General features: G+C 33.2%; 1 protein-coding gene across 4 annotated transcripts in view; it reads left to right on the top strand.

Moving 5' to 3' along the window:
- The window catches only part of DNAI4 (dynein axonemal intermediate chain 4), an 83553-nt gene extending 60304 nt beyond the window's left edge, over window positions 1-23249 (top strand). For 2 of the 4 annotated variants that reach the window (XM_087865983.1, XM_087865981.1), the window contains 9 exons: window positions 258-469; window positions 3319-3405; window positions 4816-4967; window positions 6698-6855; window positions 7170-7291; window positions 12504-12602; window positions 13423-13649; window positions 15620-15776; window positions 22008-23249. In XM_087865983.1, coding sequence (XP_087722109.1) covers window positions 258-469; window positions 3319-3405; window positions 4816-4967; window positions 6698-6855; window positions 7170-7291; window positions 12504-12602; window positions 13423-13649; window positions 15620-15776; window positions 22008-22058 — 1265 coding nt within the window. In that variant the 3' untranslated portion in view covers window positions 22059-23249. Of the gene's footprint in view, window positions 1-257; window positions 470-3318; window positions 3406-4815; window positions 4968-6697; window positions 6856-7169; window positions 7292-12503; window positions 12603-13422; window positions 13650-15619; window positions 15777-22007 lie in introns of those variants that run through there. The other 2 variants (XM_087865982.1, XR_006780442.2) reach the window with 2 other exon arrangements.
- The last annotated feature ends 2555 nt before the right edge of the window (window positions 23250-25804 follow it).

The following is a 25804-nucleotide window of genomic DNA, read 5'->3' as shown; positions in this document are numbered from 1 at the left end:
TCTTTGTTCTTTGGAGGCAGCATATTCCTCATTTGGACATGTTACTCTGGCTCATTTACTGGGTGACCTGAAAAGGTGCTAGCTTTGAACAACAGAGGATTCTACTACAGGTCCAGGCAGTCACTCGGAACGCCCTGTCACTTGGGCCGTATGTTTCAGCAGATTCAATGGTGCTTGAAGTGTCTCATAGACAGAGATGCTGTTTGGAGCCCTGCAGGTATAGAGGACAATAATCTCTTTTTGTGATTTAATTTTAGAACCAGAACCTGCAGGACCTGAAGACTTTCTAGAAGGTGAAAAACTTGAACAAGAGACAGAGGAAGAGGTTAAGAAGGAAGAGGAAGAAGAAATAGAAATAGGTACAGAAGAGTCAACAATACCAGCCAATTTGGAACGACTTTGGTCCTTTTCCTGTGACTTAACCAAAGGTCTTAATGTGAGCAGCCTTGCCTGGAATAAAACAAATCCTGTAAGTTATTGAACACTTTAACAATTCTATCTTTAGCATTTAAAGGTCACTGTCAAGTACTAATGAAGATTTTTTTCCCCCTCAGATTTTAGGCAAGGGATTTTAATTAACATAAACCAGAGTTTTAACATCTCTTTACAACAAGTTCATGTTTCAAAAAGTGGAAAATGAAAATAGTTATAAATTTTTCTTCTCCTTTAATATGAAAACATCATATTTTTATTTTAGGAGATGTACTTGGGACATGGTATTCTCTGAATCCATATCAGGTACTGAAAAGTAAACCAGAAGATAATATATAATTGATTTATTTTCAGATACATCAAACTCATGTACCCAAACTTATATTTTTCTTAAAATAATCATATTTAAAAGTATATACTTAATCTAGTGATTCTGAAAATGTGCAAAATAATTTTGAGATTTCTAAAATTAACTACTACTATCAATAATAGCAAATATTTAAACAGCACTTACTATGTCCCAGGTGCTATTGGAAGCACTTTGCTTGTTTTAACACAACAACTCTGAGTTAGGTACTATTTTCCCCAATATGTTGATGAGGACACTGAAGTACAAAAAGGATAAATAACTTGCCCAAAGTTACACATCTCTTAAATGCTCAAAGTTACACAACTAGTAAGTGAAACGGCTGGAATTCAGACCCATACATGTGACTCCAGGGTTCTTGCTCTTAACTGCACTGCCGCCAAAAATCATCTGGAGGCAAATTATATAAATCATCAAGTTAGGAATGGTATATTCGCTTTTTAAAAAGATGATTATAGGGGCAACTGGGTGGCTCAGTCGGTTAAGCGTCTGACTCTTGATTTTGGCTTAGGTCATGATCTCGGTGTTGTGAGATTGAGCCCCAAGTCTCTCTCTGTCCCTCCTCTCCTTCTCTTTAATAAAAAAAAAAGAGATGATTATAGAGTAACAAGACTTATTTTCTCCAGGGTTTATAAACTGCTTCTGAAAACATGATTCTCAATGAGGGATTCCAAAAACCTTTTATGTAATGACAATATCTTTGGAATAGATATTTAGTGTATTTTTAAGTGGTCAAAACTAATTTGTTTGTTTAAACTGCATTGTACTATGTATGTTTAAGAATTCGTCTTATTATTTTACTTCCACACCTTATAACCTGCTATGTGCAAATATGCTAGTTGTTATGATTATTAAAAAACAGAAGTTCTGTAATCATTTTTATAGAACCTATGTAACACATTAAGTTATGTACATTATTTTTTAATAACATAAAATACTTTTAGTATGGATTGGTGTTTATAAAATTATATTTGGGAAACATCTTGTAGATAAGTGAGCTTTAATAATCAATAACAACTGTGTAATAAAGACAGATAAATCATTTTTAGAAACTGAATATACTAGCATTTTAAAAATTAATATATTGCTATTGAGATTAAAGTTAAATAATTTTTAGTGAAGCTAAAAAATATGACAAGACAGCATCTATCATATTTTTTAATTCATTCTACAAATACTTATTGAACATGAACTCTGTGCCAGGAACTCTGATAAGGCACTAGAGTTACAGTAGTAATTTAGTCATACATAGACCCTGCCCATATAATGGTCTCTTTGTGCCTTAATATGGAAAGTAAATAGTGCTGTGGGAATATATAAGAGAGCCTCATGAATGCTTCACAGAGGAAGTGATGCCTACACTAAATCTAGAAGAGATTAATAGGAGCTTGTCCATGTCAGGGTAAAAGGAATAGTGATGAAAAGTGTTTAAGGCAGAGAAAATTATAGAGAGATGATGTTGGCTTAAAAGTAGGGTTGTGGGGGCGCCTGGGTGGCTCAGTCATTAAGCGTCTGCCTTCAGCTCAGGGCGTGATCCCGGTGTTCTGGGATCGAGCCCCACATCAGGCTCCTCCACTGGAAGCCTGCTTCTTCTTCTCCCACTCCCCCTGCTTGTGTTCCCTCTCTCGCTGGCTGTCTCTCTCTCTCTGTCAAATAAATAAATAAATAAATCTTAAAAAAAAAAAAAAGTAGGGTTGTGGCAAAAAAAAATAAATATATATTTTTGATAGTTATTCTGATTATGAAGAAGAGGCTGGGTTTGGTCAATCATTAAATTTTTGTCTATAAGCATTTCTTGAAGTGACCTGCTTTATTAATCAGTTTGGGGTTCCACAACAAAATGCCATAGACTGGCTGGGTTAAAAAACAGAAATTTTCTTGTAGTTCTGGAGGCCAGCAAGTTTAGGATCAAGGTGCTGGCTGATTTGGTTACTGGTGAAGACTGTCTTTCTGGCTTGCAGAAGACCACCTTCTTGCTGTGCTCCCACATGGTGTAGAGAGAGTGCTCTGGTGTCTCTTCCTCTTTTTATAAGGCCATCAGTCCTATTGGATTAAGATTATGACCCTTATGACCTCATTTAACCCTGGTTACCTCCTAAAAGCCCTATCTTCAAATATAATGATATTGGGGATTAGGACTGCAACACATGAATTTTAAGACAAGAGGCACAATTCAGTTCATGGCATCCTGTCTTTATATTTGAAATAGTTACATCATTCTCAAAAACCTATAAAACATTATATGTGGTAATATAATCTTGGAAGATTATCTCAATATATAAAAGAACTTTTTAGCAATTGGTTCTTTTTAGATATTCATTAGTCTGAAAATATGATGGTTATTATTTTGCTTTGGAAGATGGAGGTGTAAAGTAAAAATAGATGGTAGACTGGTATTTTTTTCTCAATAGAAATGTCTTATTGCTATTTTTAACATAGTTCATTAATATGCATCTTTATATATTTTCCAATATTTTTATGCCATCTTCTCTTATTTTAAACATTTTGCTGGTTTTCAGGACCTTTTGGCTGTTGGCTATGGGCACTTTGGATTTAAAGAGCAAAAAAGAGGATTGGCTTGCTGCTGGTCAATAAAGAATCCTATGGTAACCAAATAGGAATAAACCCATTTTCAGTCAAATAAATGTCAACATAATTCCCATAAAGTACATAGTTGTATGTGATAATTAAAGTCAAAAAAGTGGCCCAGGAAGACTTTATTTTCTTTGGTTTAAATCTGTGAGAATTAAAATTTGTTTTTGTTTATGTAGGGTAAATTCATTTAATAAATATTTATTATTGCTGTTAGATCTGATGATCCAGAATTGAACCACTATTTTTTTAATCAAAATGAAGAATAAATTTGCAAGTGAAAATCCTTTGAAAGTTATGTTTCATTTAATACTAGGTTGTTTCATATTGTACGAATAAATCATCACCTCATAAGATAGATTTCTGCTATCCTGAATACATGAAATAGATTAAGATGACCATGTTATTAGCATGAGTTTTTCAAGAATAATAAGACTCAATCATGTTTTTTGTCAAACAGTTGTAGTCAATATGTTACTTTGCAGCTTTACATTAGTTTTAATTAACAACTAAAATGTGAAGTAGAAAATTTAGAGAACGATCAGAGGGGGAAAAAAAAGAAAGATTAGAGCTTTTATAAATAGCCCCAGTCTATTAGGAAGCTGGGTTTATTTAGAGTAAAAGAAAGGAAGGAAGAAGCAATTTTAAACATGTGGAAGGATTGAAATAAGATCCATCATCAGTAAGTTGTCTTCTTTTCCACATAGATTGTTAGAAGCAGGAGAGGATTTCGATTAGACTTTAAACAAAACAAAACAGTAAAACTCTTCACAGAATTGTAGAAAAGACTACCTTAGAGAGTTTTTTGGAGCTTCTTCTATCCACTGTTTAGAAATGTCTAGATAATCCAAGCATCCGAAACAGATACTGGAAGATAGGAACATTGCTAGATAATTTGTTTGGAGCCCAATATTTTTTTTAAATAATTTTTATTTTGTTATATTAGTCACCATACAGTACATCCCCAGTTTTTTGATGCAATGTTCCATGATTCATTATTTGCATGTAACAGCCAGGCACCATGCAATATGTGCCCTCCTTGGTACCCATCACCAGCCTATCCCAATCCCCCACGTCCCTCCCCTCTGAAGCCCTCAGCATTATTTTTCCTTAAAGAAGGTGATCTACAATGATCATACAAATCCTGCTGAAAGATGATCAAAATACAATAACTATTGGAGAAGGCCATGCTGTATTTCTTAACATTATTGAGCTCTGACGATTCACCAAAGTAAAGGAAATGACTAATTGACGTTTTGTTCTCCTGTCTACTGGAAGTTAGGAGGAGAGGAATAACCAAATGTAGACTAGCTCTTCTTACATGTCCCCTGCCACCAGCCAGTCCACCATTCAGCCATCATTATACTCTATCTTTTATGGCCCGCAAAACCAAGTTTAAAATGTAATATAATTTTTTAATTCAGTGGCCAGAACGCATTTATCAGAGTCCATATGGAGTTACTGCTGTGGATTTCTCAATTGGAGCACCTAATCTTTTAGCAGTTGGCTATCACAACGGCACCATCGCCATTTATAATGTGCAGAGCAACAGTAATGTTCCAGTTCTGGATAGTAGGTGAGAATCCAAGAATTAGGTAAACATATAACATGTGCTTTTTTAAGGAGAAGTAAACATTTTCTCTAATGTTTTTTAATTTTGAATGAATGTTTATGTTGTTGAGAGTGATACCATTATTTTTCAAACATTTAATAATTCCTCATATTATCTCTCTAGCTGGAATGCTCTATCCTAAAATCTGCATGTTCTCTGCCCACCTCACCAACTTTCCTTGACAGTTTATGCTTATTCTTTTAAAAAGATTTTTAAAAGTTTCTCCAGCTTTATTGAGGTATAATTGACAAATAAAAATTGTATACATTTAGGTCATACAATGTGATTTTTTAAAGCACAGTGTAATTATTTAATATACGTATACATTGTGGAATGTTTACTACAATCAAATTGATTAATATATCCATCACCTCACATAGTTACCTTTTGTGTGTGTGTGGTTAGAACACTTAAGATCTACTCTCTTAATAAATTTCAAGTATATAGTACAGTATTAGTAACTATGATCATCATACTCTATATTAGATGTCTAGGACTTATTCATCTTGCAACTGGAAGTTTGTACCCTTTATTGCTTTGGTGTCACCCCCTCCATGTAACCTTCCCATTCCATTCTTTTGTGCATTTGTATTAGTTATCATAACACTTATTATAATGTATATATATTATTTACATATATATCTTCCTGAAGAGCTGTAAGCAACTTGAAGTCAAGGATTAAGTCTTACCTTTGTATCCTTGGCCTGTCACATAATATCAGGCATGTAATAGAATTGTAGTAAGAGTTTAATTAAGAGTAAATGAATGAATGAGTGATATGGAGAAAATTAAAAAGTTAAAAGTGAAAGATATTGAATATGTTAGGTTTTTGTAATAGATCAGATACCAGTGGGGCAAAAATGAAGTAATATATTTATATTAGTGTTTGAATAAACTTAGCTAGAGCTGCAAAAAGACATAGAGCAGGGTCCTTAAGCTTAAATTTGAAATTATTTGCATAGTTTTGTAAGCATGGGCCTTTGTGCTCGTTTTTGGGAAGAGGGTCTATAACTTTTACCAAATAACCAAAGCTATATGATTTTTAAAAGATTCAGAACTATTGCTTTGGAAGGTTTGCATAAAAAAATCAAGGGCATCAGTACGAAGAAGAGAGCAACCCATTATTCTGATAGGAAAACAGTCAGTAATCTGAGAAGCGATTTGAATTCTTCAGAAAAATGTTAAATCTTGGCCATAGAGAGAATCAAGCCAATGGGCAAACCTGAAACTTAGAAAGAAAGGTGAGGTAATTGTTTATTTAAACAAGACATATAATTTATTCATTTAAGCTATGAAAAAAAATCCTTATAAAGGTGAAGATACTTACACTCAGTGTGTCCAAAATAAATTTACATAACTTATCTAGGAGAAAGTAAAAGAATAGAGTAAGGAAAATATATTCTGAAGAGAAAGAAAATATTTTCTTTTGTATTTCTGTTATGGCAGTTAATATAATTAAAGGCAGTAAAATTTTCCTTTTGTAAGAAATGAGAAAAACAAAAAATACTACATGGCAAAATGATTATTTTCCCCATTTTTTGCAATACTTAAAGTAAAAGTCCAATTTTGAACAATAAAGGCATCATTCTATAAGTAGGTCACAGTGCTCCAGGGAACTGCCCTTATGACTTAGACTCATGTCCTTTTAAAAATTATGACAATGATTCTATATTTAGTGCTTTTCCCCATTTTAGTGAATCACCTCTAAAACATTTGGGACCTGTATGGCAACTACAATGGATAGAACAAGATCGAGGGACAACAGGTGATGACAAAAGAGAAATACTCGTTTCTATATCAGCAGATGGAAGAATCTCCAAATGGGTTATACGGAAAGGACTAGACTGTCATGGTAAAAAGAATGTATACATATATATGTATATATCTATCAATCAAATTATCTTTCTCTTGTAATGTGCTGCCTTAAAATGTCTAGTGAGCCATTTGTCAGAGGTGACCAATTTTGGTTTGTCTACATAAGAAAAAAGCTGGGCTTGGTCATTGTTTTTCTAAGCATCTTGTTCTGGTATTTGCTAATTTTAAACCTAATCACTTGCAAAAGATGGCAGAAATCATACTATTCTTTGTAGAAGGGACACATATTATATATACAATACTTTTTCATGTGGTAAGTAAGATACATGTTTTTTTTTTCTTTATATAAAGATTTGATGCGTTTGAGGCGAACTACTGCTAGCAGCAGCAAAAAGGGAGGGGAAAAGGAAAAAAAAGGTGAGGCTCTGATATCTCGACAGGCTCCTGGAATGTGTTTTGCTTTTCATCCTAAGGTAAATTATCTCAATCCCTTATTTGCTATTGCATATAACAACTTCCGGTAATTGAAGTGTATTAAGATATAAAGCAAGACAAAGTTTTAGCATGTTAATAAATATTGTGACTTGTAAGTAAAAAGAAAACAAATGTAGACATAACTGCAAGCCAAGGTAGAGTGACACCTTCTAGTTTGCTATACCATGTCTTCATCTGCTTTCTAGAGGAAAGGTCTCTGTTTCTGAGGAACCGTGGAAGGATTCTCTTTACAACTTCATGTTTAACTTGAGAGCCCCTCTTTGCTCCTCTTGGGTGTTCTGCTACTTTATCTTATTGATAGAAACCAAATCTACTACACAGTTCTCTATGTCAATGTGAGTGGTAACTCTCATGATTCTTAGGATCAAGAAGACCAGTTAAATTCATGCTTATCAAGACCAGAATCAAATCAAAGCACAGTTAATGAAGTTCTACTTTTCTCATTCTTTTTATCTGGAAGTCTCTGGAATCAGAAATTCAGCAACTATGACAGACATCAAGGAAATATATCCTATATGTTTTCTGTTATATGTAATATGGTCATCTCTTTAATGACACCATCATCCACCTAATTATCCAAACCAAAACTTGAGCTCCTCCTCTATTCTACCCTATCATCCAAATAATACTTAAGTCTTATTGTCCTACTCCTTTCAGTCCAAGCCTACTCACTGCTACTGTAGTTCAAGCCATTATTATATTTCGCTTTTACCACTGTAGTTGTATTCTTAATTGCTTTCATTCTCAAATTCTTGTAATTCACATTTCACTTTGACTCTAGAACTTCTAGAGTTCTCGATGTTGGCAGAGAGGGGCATAATTCACCACTAGGGTACATTTCACAATGACTTGAGATATTTTAGGTTGTTTCAGCTCTAAGAGGTGGGACATGGGAAGGAGTGCTATTGGCATCTAGTGGGCAGAGGCCAGGGGTGTTCTAAATATCCCATGATGTGTAAGACAACTACTGTCTCCCTCTGCACAGAAGAAGGAGAAATAAAAAGGGAAGGGGAAGGGGAAGAAGAATGGGAAGAAGAAAGGAAGGAGGAGGAAGAAGAAAAAGGAGAGGGATAATAATAATAATTTCATATTATTATTATTATTATTATTATTATTATTATTATTATTTTCTGGCCCAAAATATCAATGGAGTTGAATTGAGAAATCCTATTCTGGTGTCTGGTGTCCTAGAAATGTCCTTAGTGTAAAGAATTTGAAATGATCATGTAGTTTGTAAATAAAGGGTTTTATTTTTTCTTTTCTTATCTGGTTAACTTTTATTTCTTTTTCTTTCCTGATTATACTGGCTTGAACTTCCAGTGCAGTGATGAATAGAAGTGGTGAAAACAAACATCCCTCTCTTGTTTCTGAGCTTTGGAAGAAAGCATTCAGTCTTTTTACTATTAAGTATGATGTAAACTGTGACTTTTTTTGTAGATGCCATCAGTCACATTGAGGAGATCCCGTTACATTACCATTTTTAAGACTTTTATCAGGGATGGATGTTAGGTTTCTGTCAAATACTTTTTCTACATCTATGGAGTTGATTATATAGTTTTTCTTTCTAAGTTTGTTGATATGATGAATTACATTAATTTTTAAAAATTTTTGTTTCTGAAATAAATCCCATTTGATCATACTTTATATACTTTATACTTTTAATCTACTATTGGATATGATATGCTAAAATTTTGTTTAAGATTTTTCATCTTTGTTTCTAAAGGATATTTATCCATAGTTTTCTTTTCTGATAATGTCTTTGTCTGGTTTTGGTTTTAGGATAATCCTGTAGAATGAGTTGAAAAGTATTATCTTTTTACTTTTTTGAAAGAATTTGCATACAATTAGCATTATTTCTTCATTACATGTTTGATGGAATTAATAAACCATCTGGGCCTGGAGTTTTCTTTTGGGAAGATTTTTAACTTTTAACTAGAAATTCAAATTTTTAATAGATATAGGGTTATTATTATATTATTATCCATTTCTTCTTGAGTGAACTTTGGTAATTTGTGTCTTTCAAGGAATTTATTTCATCTAAGTTATTAAATTTAGCAGCATAGTAATATTTCCTTAGTATCCTTTAATAGTTATAAAATATGTAATGATGTCACCTCCACCTTTGTGTCTTCTCTCTTCTTTAGTCTGGCCAGAAATTTATCAATGTTACTGATCTCAAAGAACCAGCTTTTGATTTCTCTATATTTTACTATTGTTTTTCTGTTTTCTGTATAATTGATTTCCAATTTGATCTCTATTTTCTTTCTTCTACTTTGGCTTTATTTGCTCTTCTTTTTCTGGCTTCTTAAAGTGGAAGCTGGGATCATTGATTTGTGACTTTTCTTCTTTTATGATGGAGACATTTGTGCTATAATTTTTCTCTAAGTACTGCTTTGGCAGCATCCCACAAACTCCAACATGTTGTATTTTCATTTTCATTCTATTCAGAATACTTTCTAATTTCTCCTTTGATTTCTTTTTTGATGGGTGGATTATTGAGAAGCATGCTATTTGGTTTTTAAACATTTGGCTCTTTTCTAAGGAGCTTTCTGTTAATTATTTCTAATTCAATTCCATCATGATCCGAGAAAGAACTTTTTATAGTGAATCCTTTTGAATTTATTGAGATTTGTTTTAAAGCCCAGAATGTGATATTTACATGTAAATTTCGCTGTGTACTTCAGAAAAATATATATTCTGCTGCTATTGGGTGGAGTGTTCTATGAATGACAATCAGGTTAGTGTTGAAATTGTTGTTCAAGTTGACTATATCCTTGCTGATTTTCTGCCTATTTCTTCCATCAACTATTAAGAGAGAGGTACTGAAATCCCTGGCCATAATTGTGGATTTGTCTATTTTTTCTTTAGAATTCTATCAGTTTTTCTTTATGTAGCTTGAAGCTTTGTTTTAGGTATACATATGTGTAGGATTGTTATGTTCTCTTGATTAAGCAACTCTCTTATCATTCTAAAGTGGCCTTGTTTATCATTGTAATATTATTTACTCTGGAATCAACTTAGTCTGATATTAATGTAGCTACCCAGCTTTCTTTTAACTAGTGTTAGCATGGTTTATCTTTTTTTTTAAATTAAGTTTTTGTTTCAATTCCAGTTAATGTACAGTGTAATATTAGTTTCAGGTGGTTCAACACTTACATGCAACACCTGGTGCTCAGCACAACTAGTGCCCTCCTTAATACCCATCATCTGTTTAACCCATCCTCCTACCCATCTCCCCCTCTGGTAACCATCAGTTTGTTCTCTATAGTTAAGAGTCTATTTCTTGGTTTTCCTCTCATTCCCCCCCAGTACCCACCCCCACCATGTTTGTTTGTTTTGTTTCTTAAATCATTTTCCATCCTTTCACATTTAACCTATATATGTCTCTATATTTAAAGTACATTTCTTGTTGGTCACATATGGTTGGGTCTTGCTTTTTTAAATCTAATCTCGCAATGTCTGCCTTTTAATTGTGATATTTAAACCATGTACATTTAGTTTGATTTTGATATGGTTTGGTTTGTGTCTACCATTTTGCTTCACCAGTTTATTGGTGGTGGTAGAGGATGGTGGTAGAACATGTCTGGCCTCCTTTACTGGAGGCAGGACTCCAGAACTTCTTGGAGGTTGGGCTGAGCCCTCTGTTGCAGTGGCATCACAGTTCAACTTAAATCTCTGCCCATTTCTGTTCCTTTCAAATAGATTGTTCCTGAGAGAACTCCCCAATAAATCTCTTGAATGGAAATCTCAGATTTTATAGACTGACAAAAACAACTCTAGACAGTAACCTTGATCTCTAATAGAGAAAGATAACCTACTTATAAATGGTGTTAGGATAATCATTATCCACATAAAAATGGAATTAGATACCTATCCCATCATATACAAAAAACTTCTAGAAGAAGATGTAGGAAAACATTTCTATTACCTCAAAGTAGGAAAAATTTCTTAAAGCAAAAAAAAATGCTAGTATATAAAAAAGTTATAAGACCAGCTACATTAAAAGGAGAACTTCTGTTTGTCAAAAAACATTAAAGAAAGTAAAAAGGTAAGCCATACACTTGGAGAAGATATTTGCAACATATATAATAGACAAAGTATATGTAATAGAATATTTAAATAACTTTTATATAAATGAATATAAAAAATATTATGAGTAAAATTGTTAAGAGCCATGAACAGAAGAGGAAATACAAATGGCCAGTAAGCATAAAAATGTGCTCAACCTTGTTAATATTCATAAAAATGGGACCTAAAACCATTAGGTAGAATTTTATACCTCATACAATGGCAAAATTTAAGATCTCTAATGTAACCCAACTCTTGATGAGAATGTGGATCAAAGGGAACTTCTATACACTGCTGAATATAAATTGGTAATACTAGTTTGGAAAAAAAATTGTACTTTATTGTGTTATTTAAAACTACTTATATTCCATGATCTAGTAGTTGCATTCTTAAGTACTGGTACATGCTAGAGCAGTGTGTCTCAAATTTTAATGTGCCTACAAACTACTTGGGAATCTTGTTAAAATGAAGATTCTGATTCAGTAGGTAGGGGTAGGACCTGAGATTTTGCATCTCTAAAATGCTCCCGGGTGATACTGACTATATAGCCAGGACATAGAACCTGACTCTCAGACCTTTTGACTATGACTTCACAGTAGGAAATACACTTAAAATCTCTATTTAGTACATACATTCAGTGTTAAAAATGCTTGAGACTCCATTTAGTTCAATCTTTCATTCCAAGCAAGAATCATTTCTTCAGCATTATATATCTAAGTAGTTATTGTTAAATTGTTCTTCTCTTTGACTAGTTCTAATGAAAGAACACTTACTATTTTCCTAGATCGCTAGTTCCATTCTTAGGTAACTCTAAATATTAGAAATTTTCTTCTTTATTTTAAGCCAGTGCTTGTTCATTTAATTTCTAGACAGGATCTAAGTTCTTCCCTCTATTCCAGCAAAGAACAAATCTATATTTTCTTTGCACAGTAGTCCTTCAGGCAGTTCAATTATTATAAAATCATGATAGAAAGAAAAAGACAACAGAGAACCACGATCAAGATAGTATTTCTAGTTTTGGTTCTAGAGCTGATTTTAATAGATCTTGAGGGATCTGATTTTCTATTTAGCACATTTACTAATGTATCACAAGCCAATACATTTAATTTTTTTGTGTTGTAGGATACAAATATCTATTTGGCTGGCACTGAAGAAGGTCATATTCACAAATGTTCTTGTTCGTATAATGAACAATACCTAGATACCTACAGAGGACATAAGGTTAGTTTAATTTTAGTAGGGGTATAGAAAATTTATCTTCTAATATTTCTGAAAAAATAGTATTAAACACAGTACTTTTAACACGCAGTAAATTTACAACTTCAGAGTTAACATTACCAACTTGAATCAAGTGCTTTCTTGTATGGAAACCATCAATAACATGTGGGGCATCTTATTTGGCTTCTAGATTTTTTTTTTTTTTTTTGAGAAAGAAAGAATGCACACATTGCAAGCTGGGGGAGGGCAGGGAGGGGCAGAGGGAGACAGAGTGAGAGAATATTATGGAGCCCCACACAGGCCTCCATCTCACAGCCCTGAGATCATGACCTGACCTGAAATCAAGAGTTGGACACTTAAGTGACTGAGCCACCCAGGTGCCCCTGGCTTCTAGAGATTCTTGATTTTTTTCTTGCACATTGTGGAAGTTACAATTTTCAAAGTTTAAATAACTTTGCTTATGATAACATGCTGATCCCAAAGTAAAAATGTTTTTTCTGTACCTTTTGTGATTGTTTGATCTATGTTTTCTTCATTTTCTCCCTCATTTAAAAAAATAATCCTTATATTTTTAAAGTAAATAAGTAATGATATGTATTAATATTTAGTTAGTATTATAACAACTATATTTTTATGTTTCCATATGGCATAATTTAGGGAAGATTCTATTTATGACCTTACTCTCAGCTAAAATAATACACAATAATGCATGGTGCATAAATCTTATAGAAATCTTAGCATTTTTAGTTTGTTCATCAGGTTTAAAGTATAAGATGTTCAATATTATTTACCTATGTATTTTAATTTATGTTTCTAATTCTAGGGCCCAGTATATAAAATAGCATGGAATCCATTTTGTCATGACGTGTTCTTAAGCTGTTCTGCCGATTGGGGTGTTATTATATGGCAACAGGAGAACACCAATCCATTTCTGAGCTTTTATCCAACTACTTATGTTGTTTATGATGTTGCCTGGTCTCCAAAATCCTCCTGTGTATTTGCAGTTGCAAATGAGAGCAGAGTGGAGATTTGGGACCTTCACGTCAGCACGCAAGTGTTAATGTTTTCCTTGGTGGTATTTCTCGTAGAAGCAGTTCAAAGTAAATGATACCTGATAGTTTTGGTATTGATTAGAGAGAATTGTAGTCACTTTAAAACAAGTAATAGTTTACACTGTGAGAGTCCTTTATGAATAAAAGATATAGGCCAGGATGCTATATTCATTTTAATTTACTTATATGTGGTTTTAAAAATATTTAAATGAAAATAGGTTACCTTATTCATCTCAGACTTTTACAGGCTGATATAAGATATCAGAGCTACCTTGAGTTTCATTGCCTACTTTATAGAAGAATGCAGAGAGGCAGCTAATTGTTTTTAACTGAAGATTTTCTGCAATAAGATAAAGGGAATGAAATAATTATTTTTTTACAATATTTACTTATTCTCTTACCTTGTTTTAAAACATATTCAAATGGCCATGCATTTATTTTTATTTTTGTTTAAGATTATTTATTTATTTATTTGAGAGAGAGAGAAAGAGAGCACAAGCAGCGTGAAGGGCAGAGGGAGAAGCAGACGCCCCGCCGAGCAGGGAGCCCAATGCAGGACCTGATCCCAGGACTCCAGGATCATGACCTGAGCCAAATGCAGACGCTTAACTGACTGAGCCACCCAGGCTCCCAGGGCCATGCATTTCATTAAAATTTTTAATTTAAGGTGTTACACCAAAATTATTAGAATGTCCTCTAGACCCATCTTTCATTTTAAAACGGAAATTTATGTAGTACAGGAAAAAAGTATTTAATGATTTTGCTTCTTCAGTTGGAAAATACTGTAGATTTTTATGCTAGTTATTAGCAGAAGAATCAGGGAAATACATTCTTGTTTGAAACAAATGACAGAAAATTCAATGAGTTTATTCTTAATGGCAATTTTTTCCCCCTAGAAGTTAATAATTTAGTAACTCTAAAATTTTGTAATGGCTGATACTATAAAATGGTTTGAACCCCAAACCAAGGATTATATCACAAAACAATTTATATTTGAGTATGAGATAACTAATGTTTATAACTAATATTTATAACTAATATTTATATTTGAGTATGTGATAACTAATATATAAAATGATCACTTAACTCATCCCACTTCTGATTTTAATTTTTTTGATAAAACTATAGTTCTGAGGACATTTCTTCAGAAGTATACAAGTTACTGCTTCTGTTGTTTTGTAAGGCATCAGATGATGGCGAAAAGGAAAAGTTCTTGTTCGAACTATTCTTTTACCTTCCAGAGGTACATTTGGATTAAAATATCCTTCTATTAAAAGACATTTACTACTTGAGAAGTTGTATTAGTCAGGGTTCTCCAGTGAAACAGAAGCAATAAAAAGAGAGGAAGAGATTTCGTTTAAGGATCGGCTCACATGACTCATGAGGACTGGCAAGTGCCAAGCCCGCACTCCAGGCTGGCAGGCTAGGATTCCATCAGCAGTCCATGTTGCAGTCATGAGTCTGAAGGCAGTCTGCAGGCAGAGTTTTACTCCACTTCAGGGAACTCAGTCTTTTCTCTTAAGGTCTTCAACAAATTGAATAAGGTCTGCCTACATTATGGAGGGTAATCTGCTTTATTCAGATTCTCCTGATCTAAGTGGCAATCACATCTAAGCACAGCACCTTCACAGCAAAGTGTAGACTGGTGCTGACCAAACAACTGAGTATCCCAGCCTAGCCAAGTGAATACATAAAGTTAACCAGCACAGGAGTTTGAACTTACAAGTTCACATCTTAATTGTGAACTTCTTGAATTTATTTATTTGAAATTAGTTCACTGAAGAAATGAAAGTGTTGACTGAGTAAGGAGTTGGGAAGCAGTTATTTTGATTTTGGAAACTTACTTTAAAAGCTTATTTTGTTTTGTTCTTGTCACATGAAATCACAGAAAATATCCAACTTTTCTTGATCTGTACACAAAAAGAATGTATTAACAACTGAATTTACAAATAAAATATTTTATTACAGTTTGGATCCTCTCATTGTGAATGTTGCTAACCCTGGAATCAAGTTCACAACTGTTCTCTTTGCCAAACAAACAGATTGCCTTCTAGTGGGTGACAGCGACGGACAGGTTGCTGTGTACGAACTAAGAAATATGCCCACTGCTTTGGATTCTGGCCGGGTAAGATTCAAAAGTCAAAAGTTTACGTTATTTTATGTAATTTTATGTAATTTTGTATCATACGAGGAATTTACATGGAAATATCTTAAGTATAGTGCAACAGGAAGAACATAAGCCTCAAGAGTTGCTACCTACTAAGCATGGTATCTACTGGGCTTATGTTCTTTGAGCCTCATGTTTTTTCTCTGTAAAATGAAAACAATAATGTAGCATAATAATTATAAACGTTACACGGAATAACTTTAAGTTGTGCCTAGTGTACTGTGGGGATTTAATAATTGTTGAATATAGCTGAAGAAGTTTGAAGAAATATTCAAAGACTTTTACAAGAAATGATAATATTTTAGATATTATCCAATGTTCCCAAAATAGGCATTTGGTTTTTTTAGTTTCTGTAGCGTTATCCTATTGCCTTACTCTGATCTCAAATATGAAAACTTTGTTGTAAAACTTTGACGAGCAATCAGGTATTTTTTCAATTTTCTGTTCTTTAAGAATTTTATGTTATTTTTGTATCTTTTAAGGATTTATTTATTTATTTATTTATTTGAGAGAGAGAGTGCACACTCACACTCACGCAGGCTGGGGAGGGGCAGAGAGGGAAGGAGAGAGAACCTTAAGTAGACTCTGTGCTGAGCTTGGAGCCAGACCCAAGGCTTAATCTCACGACCCTGAGATCACGCACAAACTGAACTGAAACCAAGAGTTGGTCACTCAACCCAACTGTGTCACCCAGGTGCCCCTCAATTTTTTGTTTTTTTATGTTTAAGTTATTATTTTATGAAGTAATCTGGAAAATATTACCATGTGTGATAAACATGTTGAAATATTTAAATTATGCAAAAATCCATAAGAAAAATACACTAAGACTACGCTAGAAGAGTGGGTAATGGTCAAGAACAGTTCATTCACAAAAAATGACTAGTAAATATATTTTAAAATTAAACCTCATTGATAATTAAAGAAATAAAAATTTATTACATTAAAATAAAACGTAGTCACATTCTCATGTATGAAATTAGCAAAGCTTTTTTTAAAGAAGGAGAAGATTCCTTCCTTTTATTTAAAAATTTTTTTTTAAGATTTATTTATTTATTTTATAGAGAGAGCATGAGTGGGGGAAGGGCAGAGGGAGAGAATCTTCAGGTTGAGCATGGAGCCTGAGGAGGGACTTGATCTCATGACCCATGAGATCATGGCCAGAGGCAAAACCAAGAGTTGGATGCTCAATCAACTAAGCCACCCAGGCACCCCCAATTTTTTTATTTAATGGGACTTCTCAGTATTGGCAAACATTTGATAAGATAGGTTTTCTCTTATACAGAGGATGTTGGAATAATGTGGTATTACTTCTTTGGCAACAATTTGGCAATCTGAACCAAGACTGTCATGCTTCTGGAACTCTATTCTATAGAAATATTCATAAAGGCAATCAAAGCAATTAATTAGAGCATAATTTGTAATAGAATAAGAAAAGAAAAGAGAAGGAAAAAGAAAATAATCTAAATATCCAACCAGAGGGAAACGTGGCCAGGGAAGTCAGGTGTGTTGATTAGATTTGGGTCACATGTAGGAGGTAGAGTTTTACCCCAACCAGATAGACTGTAAATGTCAGATAGATGATAGATAGATAGATAGATAGATAGATAGATAGATAGATAGATAGATAGATGCTTGCTTAGGACTTTGTACTTGTCATTTCTCCTATCTAAAATCCAGTTTGTTCTCTCACTTCAGGTCTTTGCTCAAAACATCGGTCACATTCTTGATGAAATCTTCCTTGGCTACCTTATTTAAAATTGCACCTCTACACTTTCTGTTCAGGATTCCATATGCCAAGTTAAAAGAAACAGATTAGAAGAAGAAATTTCTGACATTATGAAAGACATAACATCCAGTATATATAAAGAACTATTAAACGATAAGAACAATTCAATGTTTTAAATGGGCAAATGTATAAAATCCTAATTCATAGGAAAGAAACTGGAAGATTAAATAAACTTAAACAACATTCATTCTCACTAGTAATGAAGAAATATATAATTGAAATTATGTAAGATATCAGTTCAAAATGATTGGATTTACAAAAACTAAAATATTAGCCAGTAGTAAGTATTAGCAAAGTTGTAGGGAATTAGGAACTTTTATGCAAGGGTCATGGGAATATGCATTAGCATAGCCTCTTTGGAGAGCGATTCAATAAAAGTGAAAATTCAAATGCCATATAAGCCAATGATACCATAGAGAATGTCCTGCACATGTGTATTAGGAGACATGTATAAGGTATTAATATGAGGTGTTTTTTCCTGTCTTTCTTTTTTCCTTCATCTTTAATATTTCTTTTGTACATGGAAATGTACAGTCTACTTTTGCTTAAAATGTTCGCAAATGAGGAATCATGGAACATTACATCAAAAACTAAGGACATACTGTATGGTGACTAACATAACATAATAAAAATTATTATAAAAAATTAAAAAATGTTCACATTCAAATATTTTATAAAATTTTTGAAAATCTTAGTCCATCTTAATATCTTACATTTAGATAATATATTTTATTATTCTATTTATAAGTCCAGCAAATAATATATACTTTTAATAAGCTTTTGAAACAAGTTTCTTTAAATCCTTTAATTTATAAATTTAATATAGATTTTTTAAGTACTTCAATTGTCTTATGTCCTTAAGACACTGAAGGAATTCTTATTGATTTAATAAATTTTAAATGTTGAATGTGATGAATCTTAAATGTTTCAATGCTTTTTACAAATTAATAATATTTCAATCTACAATCACAAGTCTAAATCAATTACCCAATTACACATTTAAACTAGAATCACAAATTTATTTGTGAGACAATCTAAAAATGGCAAATTCTCTAATAAATAATGAATATTTAAAATGCCAAATATATACAAGTTCCTTAATACAAAAAATATTAAAATTACCTGCTTGATTTGTTGCATATTTTCTATATACAATTATTCTTCTTCTCTGGGTAAAAATAGGTTTTCCCAATAAAGAAACAAATGAAGAATTACAAGTAGTTTTGGAGATTATTTTCTCAACTGGCTGACATGCATATTGACTGTGGACATTTAAGGAGATTTTCCTAACTACCTTAAAGTTTTTATTTAAATTCCAGTTAACATACAGAGTAATATTAGTTTCAGGTGTAGAATTTAGTGATTCAGCACTTCCATACATCACCCAGTGCTCATCACAAGTACCTGCCTTAATCCTCATCACCTATTTCATCCATCCCCCACCAACCTCCCCTCTAGTAACCATTGTTCTCTATATTTAAGAGTCTGTTTCTTGGCTTGCTTCTCTCTCTCTTTTTCCCCCATGCTCATTTGTTTTGTTTCTTAAATTTCACATATGAGTGAAATCATATGGTATTTTTCTTTCTTTGACTGACTTATTCAGCTTAGCATAATACTCTAGCTCCATCCATATCGTTGCAAATGGCAAGATTTCATTCTTTTTTATGCAAACTGGTGCAACTCTGGAAAACAGTATGGAGGTTCCTCCTCAAGTTAAAAAGAGAACTACCCCATGATCCAGCAATTACACTACTAGATTTTTACCCAAAGAATACAAAAACACTAATTCAAAGGAATACATGTGCCCCAATGTTTATAGCAGCATTATCTACAATAGCCAAATTATGGAAAAAGCCCAAATGTCCATCGACTGATGAATGGATAAAGAAGATGTGAGATGTGATGTGTATATATATATATATATATATATATATATATATATATATATATATCACATATATATTAGAATATATATATATATCACATATATATATTAGAATATATATGTGATATATATATATTAGAAAAATATATATAGAGAGATATATTAGAAAAATTTATATTTATATATTTATTATATATATTTATATATATTATATATAAATATATTATATATTTATATTTATATTAGAAAAATATATATATATATATTAGAAACATCTTTCATTTTGAGCAGTATGCTCTGGAAGCAGAAGGCTAAGCTGAGAGTCTGAACGTTATTGACAAATATGTGTGTGTGTATATGTGTGTTGTGTGTGTGTTAATGATTTCAGTGCTGTTGAGCAAAATTTCCTTGTAACAAATATATTCCATACATTAATAATAAATACAGTTTCCTAATACAAATACATTTTCATGCTTTTGGTCATTATATTTTAAAGGTTCAGGGTTATTTTTCTGGGAAATTCAACAAAAACCTATTAATCAGATTTCGTATTACTTACAGCCAAACACAAGCTTACCTGATATAACTCTTCCTGAAATTTTCAGAGAATTATAATCAAATAGTAATTTGAAGTCTCAAAGTAATTAATGTCAAACCATAATTTCCTATCAAGATATCTTATCAAGTAACATTGTGTCCTATAATTTCTCCATTAATTTTAACCAAGGGTAGATCAAAACTTTGGAAGGCTTATATTTTCATTTTATAGGAAAGATGTACCCCCAAAGTTATAGTAAAGCCTGCCTCTGGGAAGTGAAGGATGAGGGAAGACCAGGATTAAGGATGGGTACAAAGGGAACTTCAACAGGAGTACAGGTTTTACAAAGGCAAAGTACCAGATAACACATGCACGAGGTGTGCCAGAGCACATTGGTGGAAACCCATTGAGGTATATCAAGGACCATGATATGGGTATAGGACCATGACTCCCTCTTGTCTCTACATTGCCTGTCATCCTCTGTGGCCTTGCACTGCAGGGGAAGAACTTTGATCCTGGGGCTATGGATGTTTCAATTGTAAGCAAAATGATTTCTGAAGCTCTGGCACCTCCCTGATGTGTTCAAACACCAGAATATTTGTATGATATGACATAGTAGAACACTCCTGTCCTATCAGTTCTGGGTTTGTGGCTAGGGGTGACATCAGCCGGATGCCTGGCACAATCAGGAATATAGGGTCCAAGCTTTGCAATGATAACTTTGACAACAGGATTCACCACCACATTAGTATTATTGTTTGTTGAAGAACCACTTGCTCTCCTGATGGGATGTGGTTGGTTGCCAGGGCCTAAGTCTTATGTTGAACAGAATTATGGTTTAAGTACTTGGCTGAAGCTAATTTCAATGGGGCACCGCACAAAGCAACCTTTTTTTTTTTTTTTTTTTTTTTCTGGAGGCAGCCTGTGGAGAATCACTCCTGAATACTATTTCTATTCTTATGTTTTAGTATATAAATGTTTGCTGTCTTTTTCTCTGTACTTTGGGTATTTACGTATAGACCACTCATTCATTCAACAGATATCTACTGAGTGTGTACTATGTGACAGGGTCTCTTTTAGGTGCTAAAGATACAATAATGAGCAGATTACAGTAGTGATCTATGTTAGTCCAAGTGAGAGACTGAACTAGAAAGAGATGGGTTTGGAAAGAAGCTTGGCAACTGATTTTGTGTCAGGACTTGAAGGATGGGGAATGTCATCCTTAGTAGAGGCTACAAGACAGGACTGACTTATGTAATACCATCTCAGGTGTTTATAACTCTTTAGAGTTTGTAAAGCACTTACATACATTAGTTCATTCCACTCATTATAATAATTTTTAGAAGTGGTTGTTAATATTTCTATTATACATTCAAGGAAACTAAGATTCCCGGGGATATCAGTGATTTTAAGATCACCTTCACTGTGTAGTAGGGAAAACTCTGGTTTCTGCTTCCAGTTCCCATCTTTTCACAATATCTTTCTTAAAAACACATCTTCCATCTTTGGTTTCATCCTCTTACAGATTATTATTTTACCCCTTTGGTACAAAGATCATTATTATTAAATTAAATATAAAATCCCCATTGAAATTCAGATATTCAACTCTCTCTAAATCAAGCACTGTAGGTCAGGAAAGAGTTTAAGATACCATCAATATCACGAGCTATTTTACAGATGAGAAAACTGAGGTGTAGATATTAAGGCTAAACAGGTGCTGTCAAAATGATCCCTGAATGAATCCTTAAAAAATTGTTTATAAAACTCCATTAAAAGAGTCTTTCATAGGAAAAAGCAGGTTTATACTAAGAAGTAACAGTTACTATTTAAATTTACTTTGGTTTGTTAACTTTGTATACTCTTATTGGATGCCCTTTATATGCATCACTAATTTATAAATTTTAAGTGGCATTTTAAAGACTCCTTTACCTCTTAATTTATATTTTATTGCATTGTAATTGTTTGACTTTTTCTTTTCAGGGAGATATAATAGATACTTTGCTTGGACCCAAGTCAAACCAACAAGGATAATTCATCATTACTAATATTTTTTCTTGTTGCTGTTTAAAGAAAAAGAAACAGTGTTTTATGTCCAATAATCCAATTTGTATGCAGTAAGCTGGGATTTTGATGTTAGAAAATGATATTTGATGTATAACTTCTATTTCAACTTAACATAAATTTAATAAACTTTTGTTTCAGAGATATGTGATTAGTTTTAGATCTAAGCTAATTGTAAGAGTTTTGTTGGGATTTTTTAAATGTTTTAGTCATATTCCAAGTACATATAACTACACATGTGTATTTATAAAATGTCCACATAAGTTAGAAAATTATTATTCCATTAGAAGCAAAGCTTGGAAATTATTAGAATTACTTAGACCAAAAATCTTTACAAGATGAAGTTCCATAGACTTTTAAAATCTTCTGCTTTCCAAGATCTATTTTCCGTAGTTTATGAATTACGCATGTGTTGGTGTTATGAGAATATTGGATTCTCACACCCAACTTTAAATCAGAATTTTATCCTCTTAGATTTGAGAGATTAAGCTATGAAACTTTGTTAGACTATTTGACAAGCAAAAGACATGACAAGAAATGTCAAAATTGCATTGTTTAGCCACCAGGCATCACACTCCCAATTCAATGAGAAGAGTTAGTCTGGGACACATCAGGGCACCCTCCTCTGCCTGCCCAAAATCTGCTATGGGTTTTAAACCCAGACTTAGGTGGGCCCAGAAAGAAAATAGAAAGTCCTTGATCTAAGTTGGCATCAGGATGTTATCTTATGAAGGGTTCTAGAGCTAGCTTGTGAATATAGGAGTGGAAGGCAGCAACTTCCCCAAACAGATGTGTTTTGTTAACTGAGGCCATAGGACAGTATGGCCTGTTTTGTAAAGCATTCTAAGTGGAGAGGAGAGTTAAGGCATTTGAAACTCACTAAACTCACTGGAAAAAAAAGTATGTGTAAAACTTAAGAATGGAATCTGTGTAACAGTAGAAACTGCTTTTTATAAGTGGCCACTTCTTCACAATCTCCATTTCTTTGGAGCCATCCTTTAAACAAAAACAAGGTGATTCTTAGGTGGACTGAGAGCTTAGGTCAGAAAAAAAGAATTATATATTTTCTGCTGATATAAATCATTGTGGTTCATCCCTTTATCTTTCTGAAAGGTTGGACTTTCCGTAACACTCTGTGTAACAAAATAAAAACTTGATTTAATTGAAAAAATGTTTCTTTTTATTATGTACTTTTGACCTTTCAAAATTTTTCACATATTCTACCATCACTGCTCATCAAGTCTAAATGAAAAATAAAACTATTTTATTATTCTTAGACCCTGGGCAACTGATCCTGTGCACTGACCCTCTTCCATTTTACCCTTCTCACTCCTGATCTTATAGATTCTCCCATGCTTTTAGATTAGCATGAATTTTTATTTTAAGATCTATCACCTTGGAGTTACAAAAGGAATTACTTTGCTGGCTTTCTGGGCTGGCTTTGGATTCTCACTAGTAAACTCTATCTGATAAAATATTTCTAAAAATTTAGGATTTGGGGGGGTTTTAGGCTTATAATAAAATCAAAAGGAAGGTACAAGAGATTTCTCATATACTCCTTGCCCCCACCAATGCATAGCCCCTCCCATCACCCACAACACTCACCAAAGTGGTACATTTGTTACAATCAATGAGCCTACATTGACACATCCTAACTACCCGAAGTCCATAGTTTACGTAATGGTTCACCCTTAGTGTTGTATATTCTATGGGTTTTGATAAGTGTATAATAACATATATTCAAATTAGAGTATTATATAGAGCATTTTCGCTGTCCCCAAAATTCTCTGTGCTCTATTCTTTCCTTCACTCCCCAATCCAGCAATCACAGATCTTTTACTGTCTCAATGGTCTTATCTTTTCCAGAATGTCATATAATTGGAATTATAGTGTATATAGCCTTTTCAGATTAGGTCCTTTCACTTAGTAATATGAATTTAAGGTTCTTCCACATCTGTTCATGGCTTTACATCTCATTCCTTTTTAGTGCTGAATGATATTCCATAGTCTGGATGTACCACAGTTTATCATTCACCTTCTGAAGGACATCTTGGTTGCTTCCAAATTTGGGCAATTATGAATAAAGTTGCTAAAAACATCTGTGTGCAGGATTTTATGTGGACATAAGTTTTCAACTCCTTTGGTTAATACTGAGAAGCATGATTATTGGATTGCACAGTATGTTGTTTTGCAAAAAAATAAAAACCCCAAATTATCTTCCAAAGGGGCTGTACACCATTTTTCATTCCCTCCATCAGTGTATGAGAGCTCCTATTTTTCCATATCCTTACCTGCTTTGGTATTGTTAGTATTCCAAAGTTTGGCTGTTCTAATAGATGTGTTGTAGTATCTCATTGTTGTTTTATTATGTTTAATATGCATTTTCCCAATGATAGAATTTTAAGAATCAAATGAGAGTTCTGCTTAGCAGTTAGCCATCTCATTTTATCCTTCAAACACACACATGCGCACGTGCGCACGCATACACACACACACACACACACACACTCCTAATGGACTAATTAGGGGCCTAAAGAGGGAGTGGTGACTGGCCTCACTGTAGACTCCTATTGTGTGTTGGATATTCATTACTTTGTTTGGTCATTCTCTACCAGGCATCTCTCATGTAGAACTTACATTACTGTTGTCTGTGAGTAAGTCGTTAGCTGCTCTTGCAACTGTTGTAGGGAAGGAAGATTGTATTCATGATACAATTGTGTATCATAGTGTGTTCATTTGGTTCACTTCTATGTAGTTACATACAATCACAAATGAGAAGTGAAACACTTAGAATTTGCAATTTTGTCTCAATAAAACCTCCCTAAAAGAAAATGTTGAATTGTACTGTGAATAGATTTAGTTATCAACAACACCCTAGTAATAATGTACATGTTAAAGTTCTTTACAGTTTGTAGAACACTTTCACATCCATTATCTCATTATACCATTACAGCAATCCTATGAGACAGACAGGGAAAGAAGTTGTAATATTATTATAATCTCTTTTTTCCGGGTGATATAATTAAGGCTTAAATAGGTGATGTAACTTACCAAACACCAAACATCTGGTAACTGGTCAATGATAATGACCTTGAATTTCTTTAAAAAAATTATGTTAAGCTACAAGTGTCAAAGAAGTCAAGTTATCTGGAGTAGTCTATAGAAGAGCTCTTTGGACTTGTCTTTTATTGTGCTAAAATAGTGGTGTTTTAGGATTTACAATATTGTACTCTCCAATACAAGGTATGGGGCATGTTATAGTATACAGTACACCATTTTCATACATGTACAACATTGGTGGATGAAAAATGTCTTTTAGCAGTAATACTGGATTGTAGCCTCTGGTTTTACCAGCTGCGTACTCTAGGACTATTGTATAAGTAAAAATCTCTCTTGTGATACCGGAAAGTGATTAGAATGTGCAAACTGATGTAGCAGCTTTCATCTACCTCTTAAAGGGTACCACCACAGAAAGTCCCAAGGCTTTGAGCAGTTCTTAAATATTTTCCACTATTGTGCAGCAAATGGTTAATGTCTAGATCATTCGATGAGGTCTCATAAACAAAGCACAAGAGTGTATATTCTTCTATAACTAAGGTTTTGTCCCTAAATGATAATCCTTGTAACTTAGTTTTTCAGCTTTTTCCTGCCATCAGACCTTGCTACATGTATCCCTTTGGTTAGGAACACTCTCCTTCCCATCCCTCACTCCCTTT

This window comes from Ursus americanus, chromosome 12, assembly GCF_024610735.1.
Source record: "Ursus americanus isolate L20-20 chromosome 12, mUrsAme1.1.p, whole genome shotgun sequence".
Classification (NCBI taxonomy): Eukaryota; Metazoa; Chordata; class Mammalia; order Carnivora; family Ursidae; genus Ursus; species Ursus americanus.
This window is presented reverse-complemented; position numbering and strand designations above follow the sequence as displayed.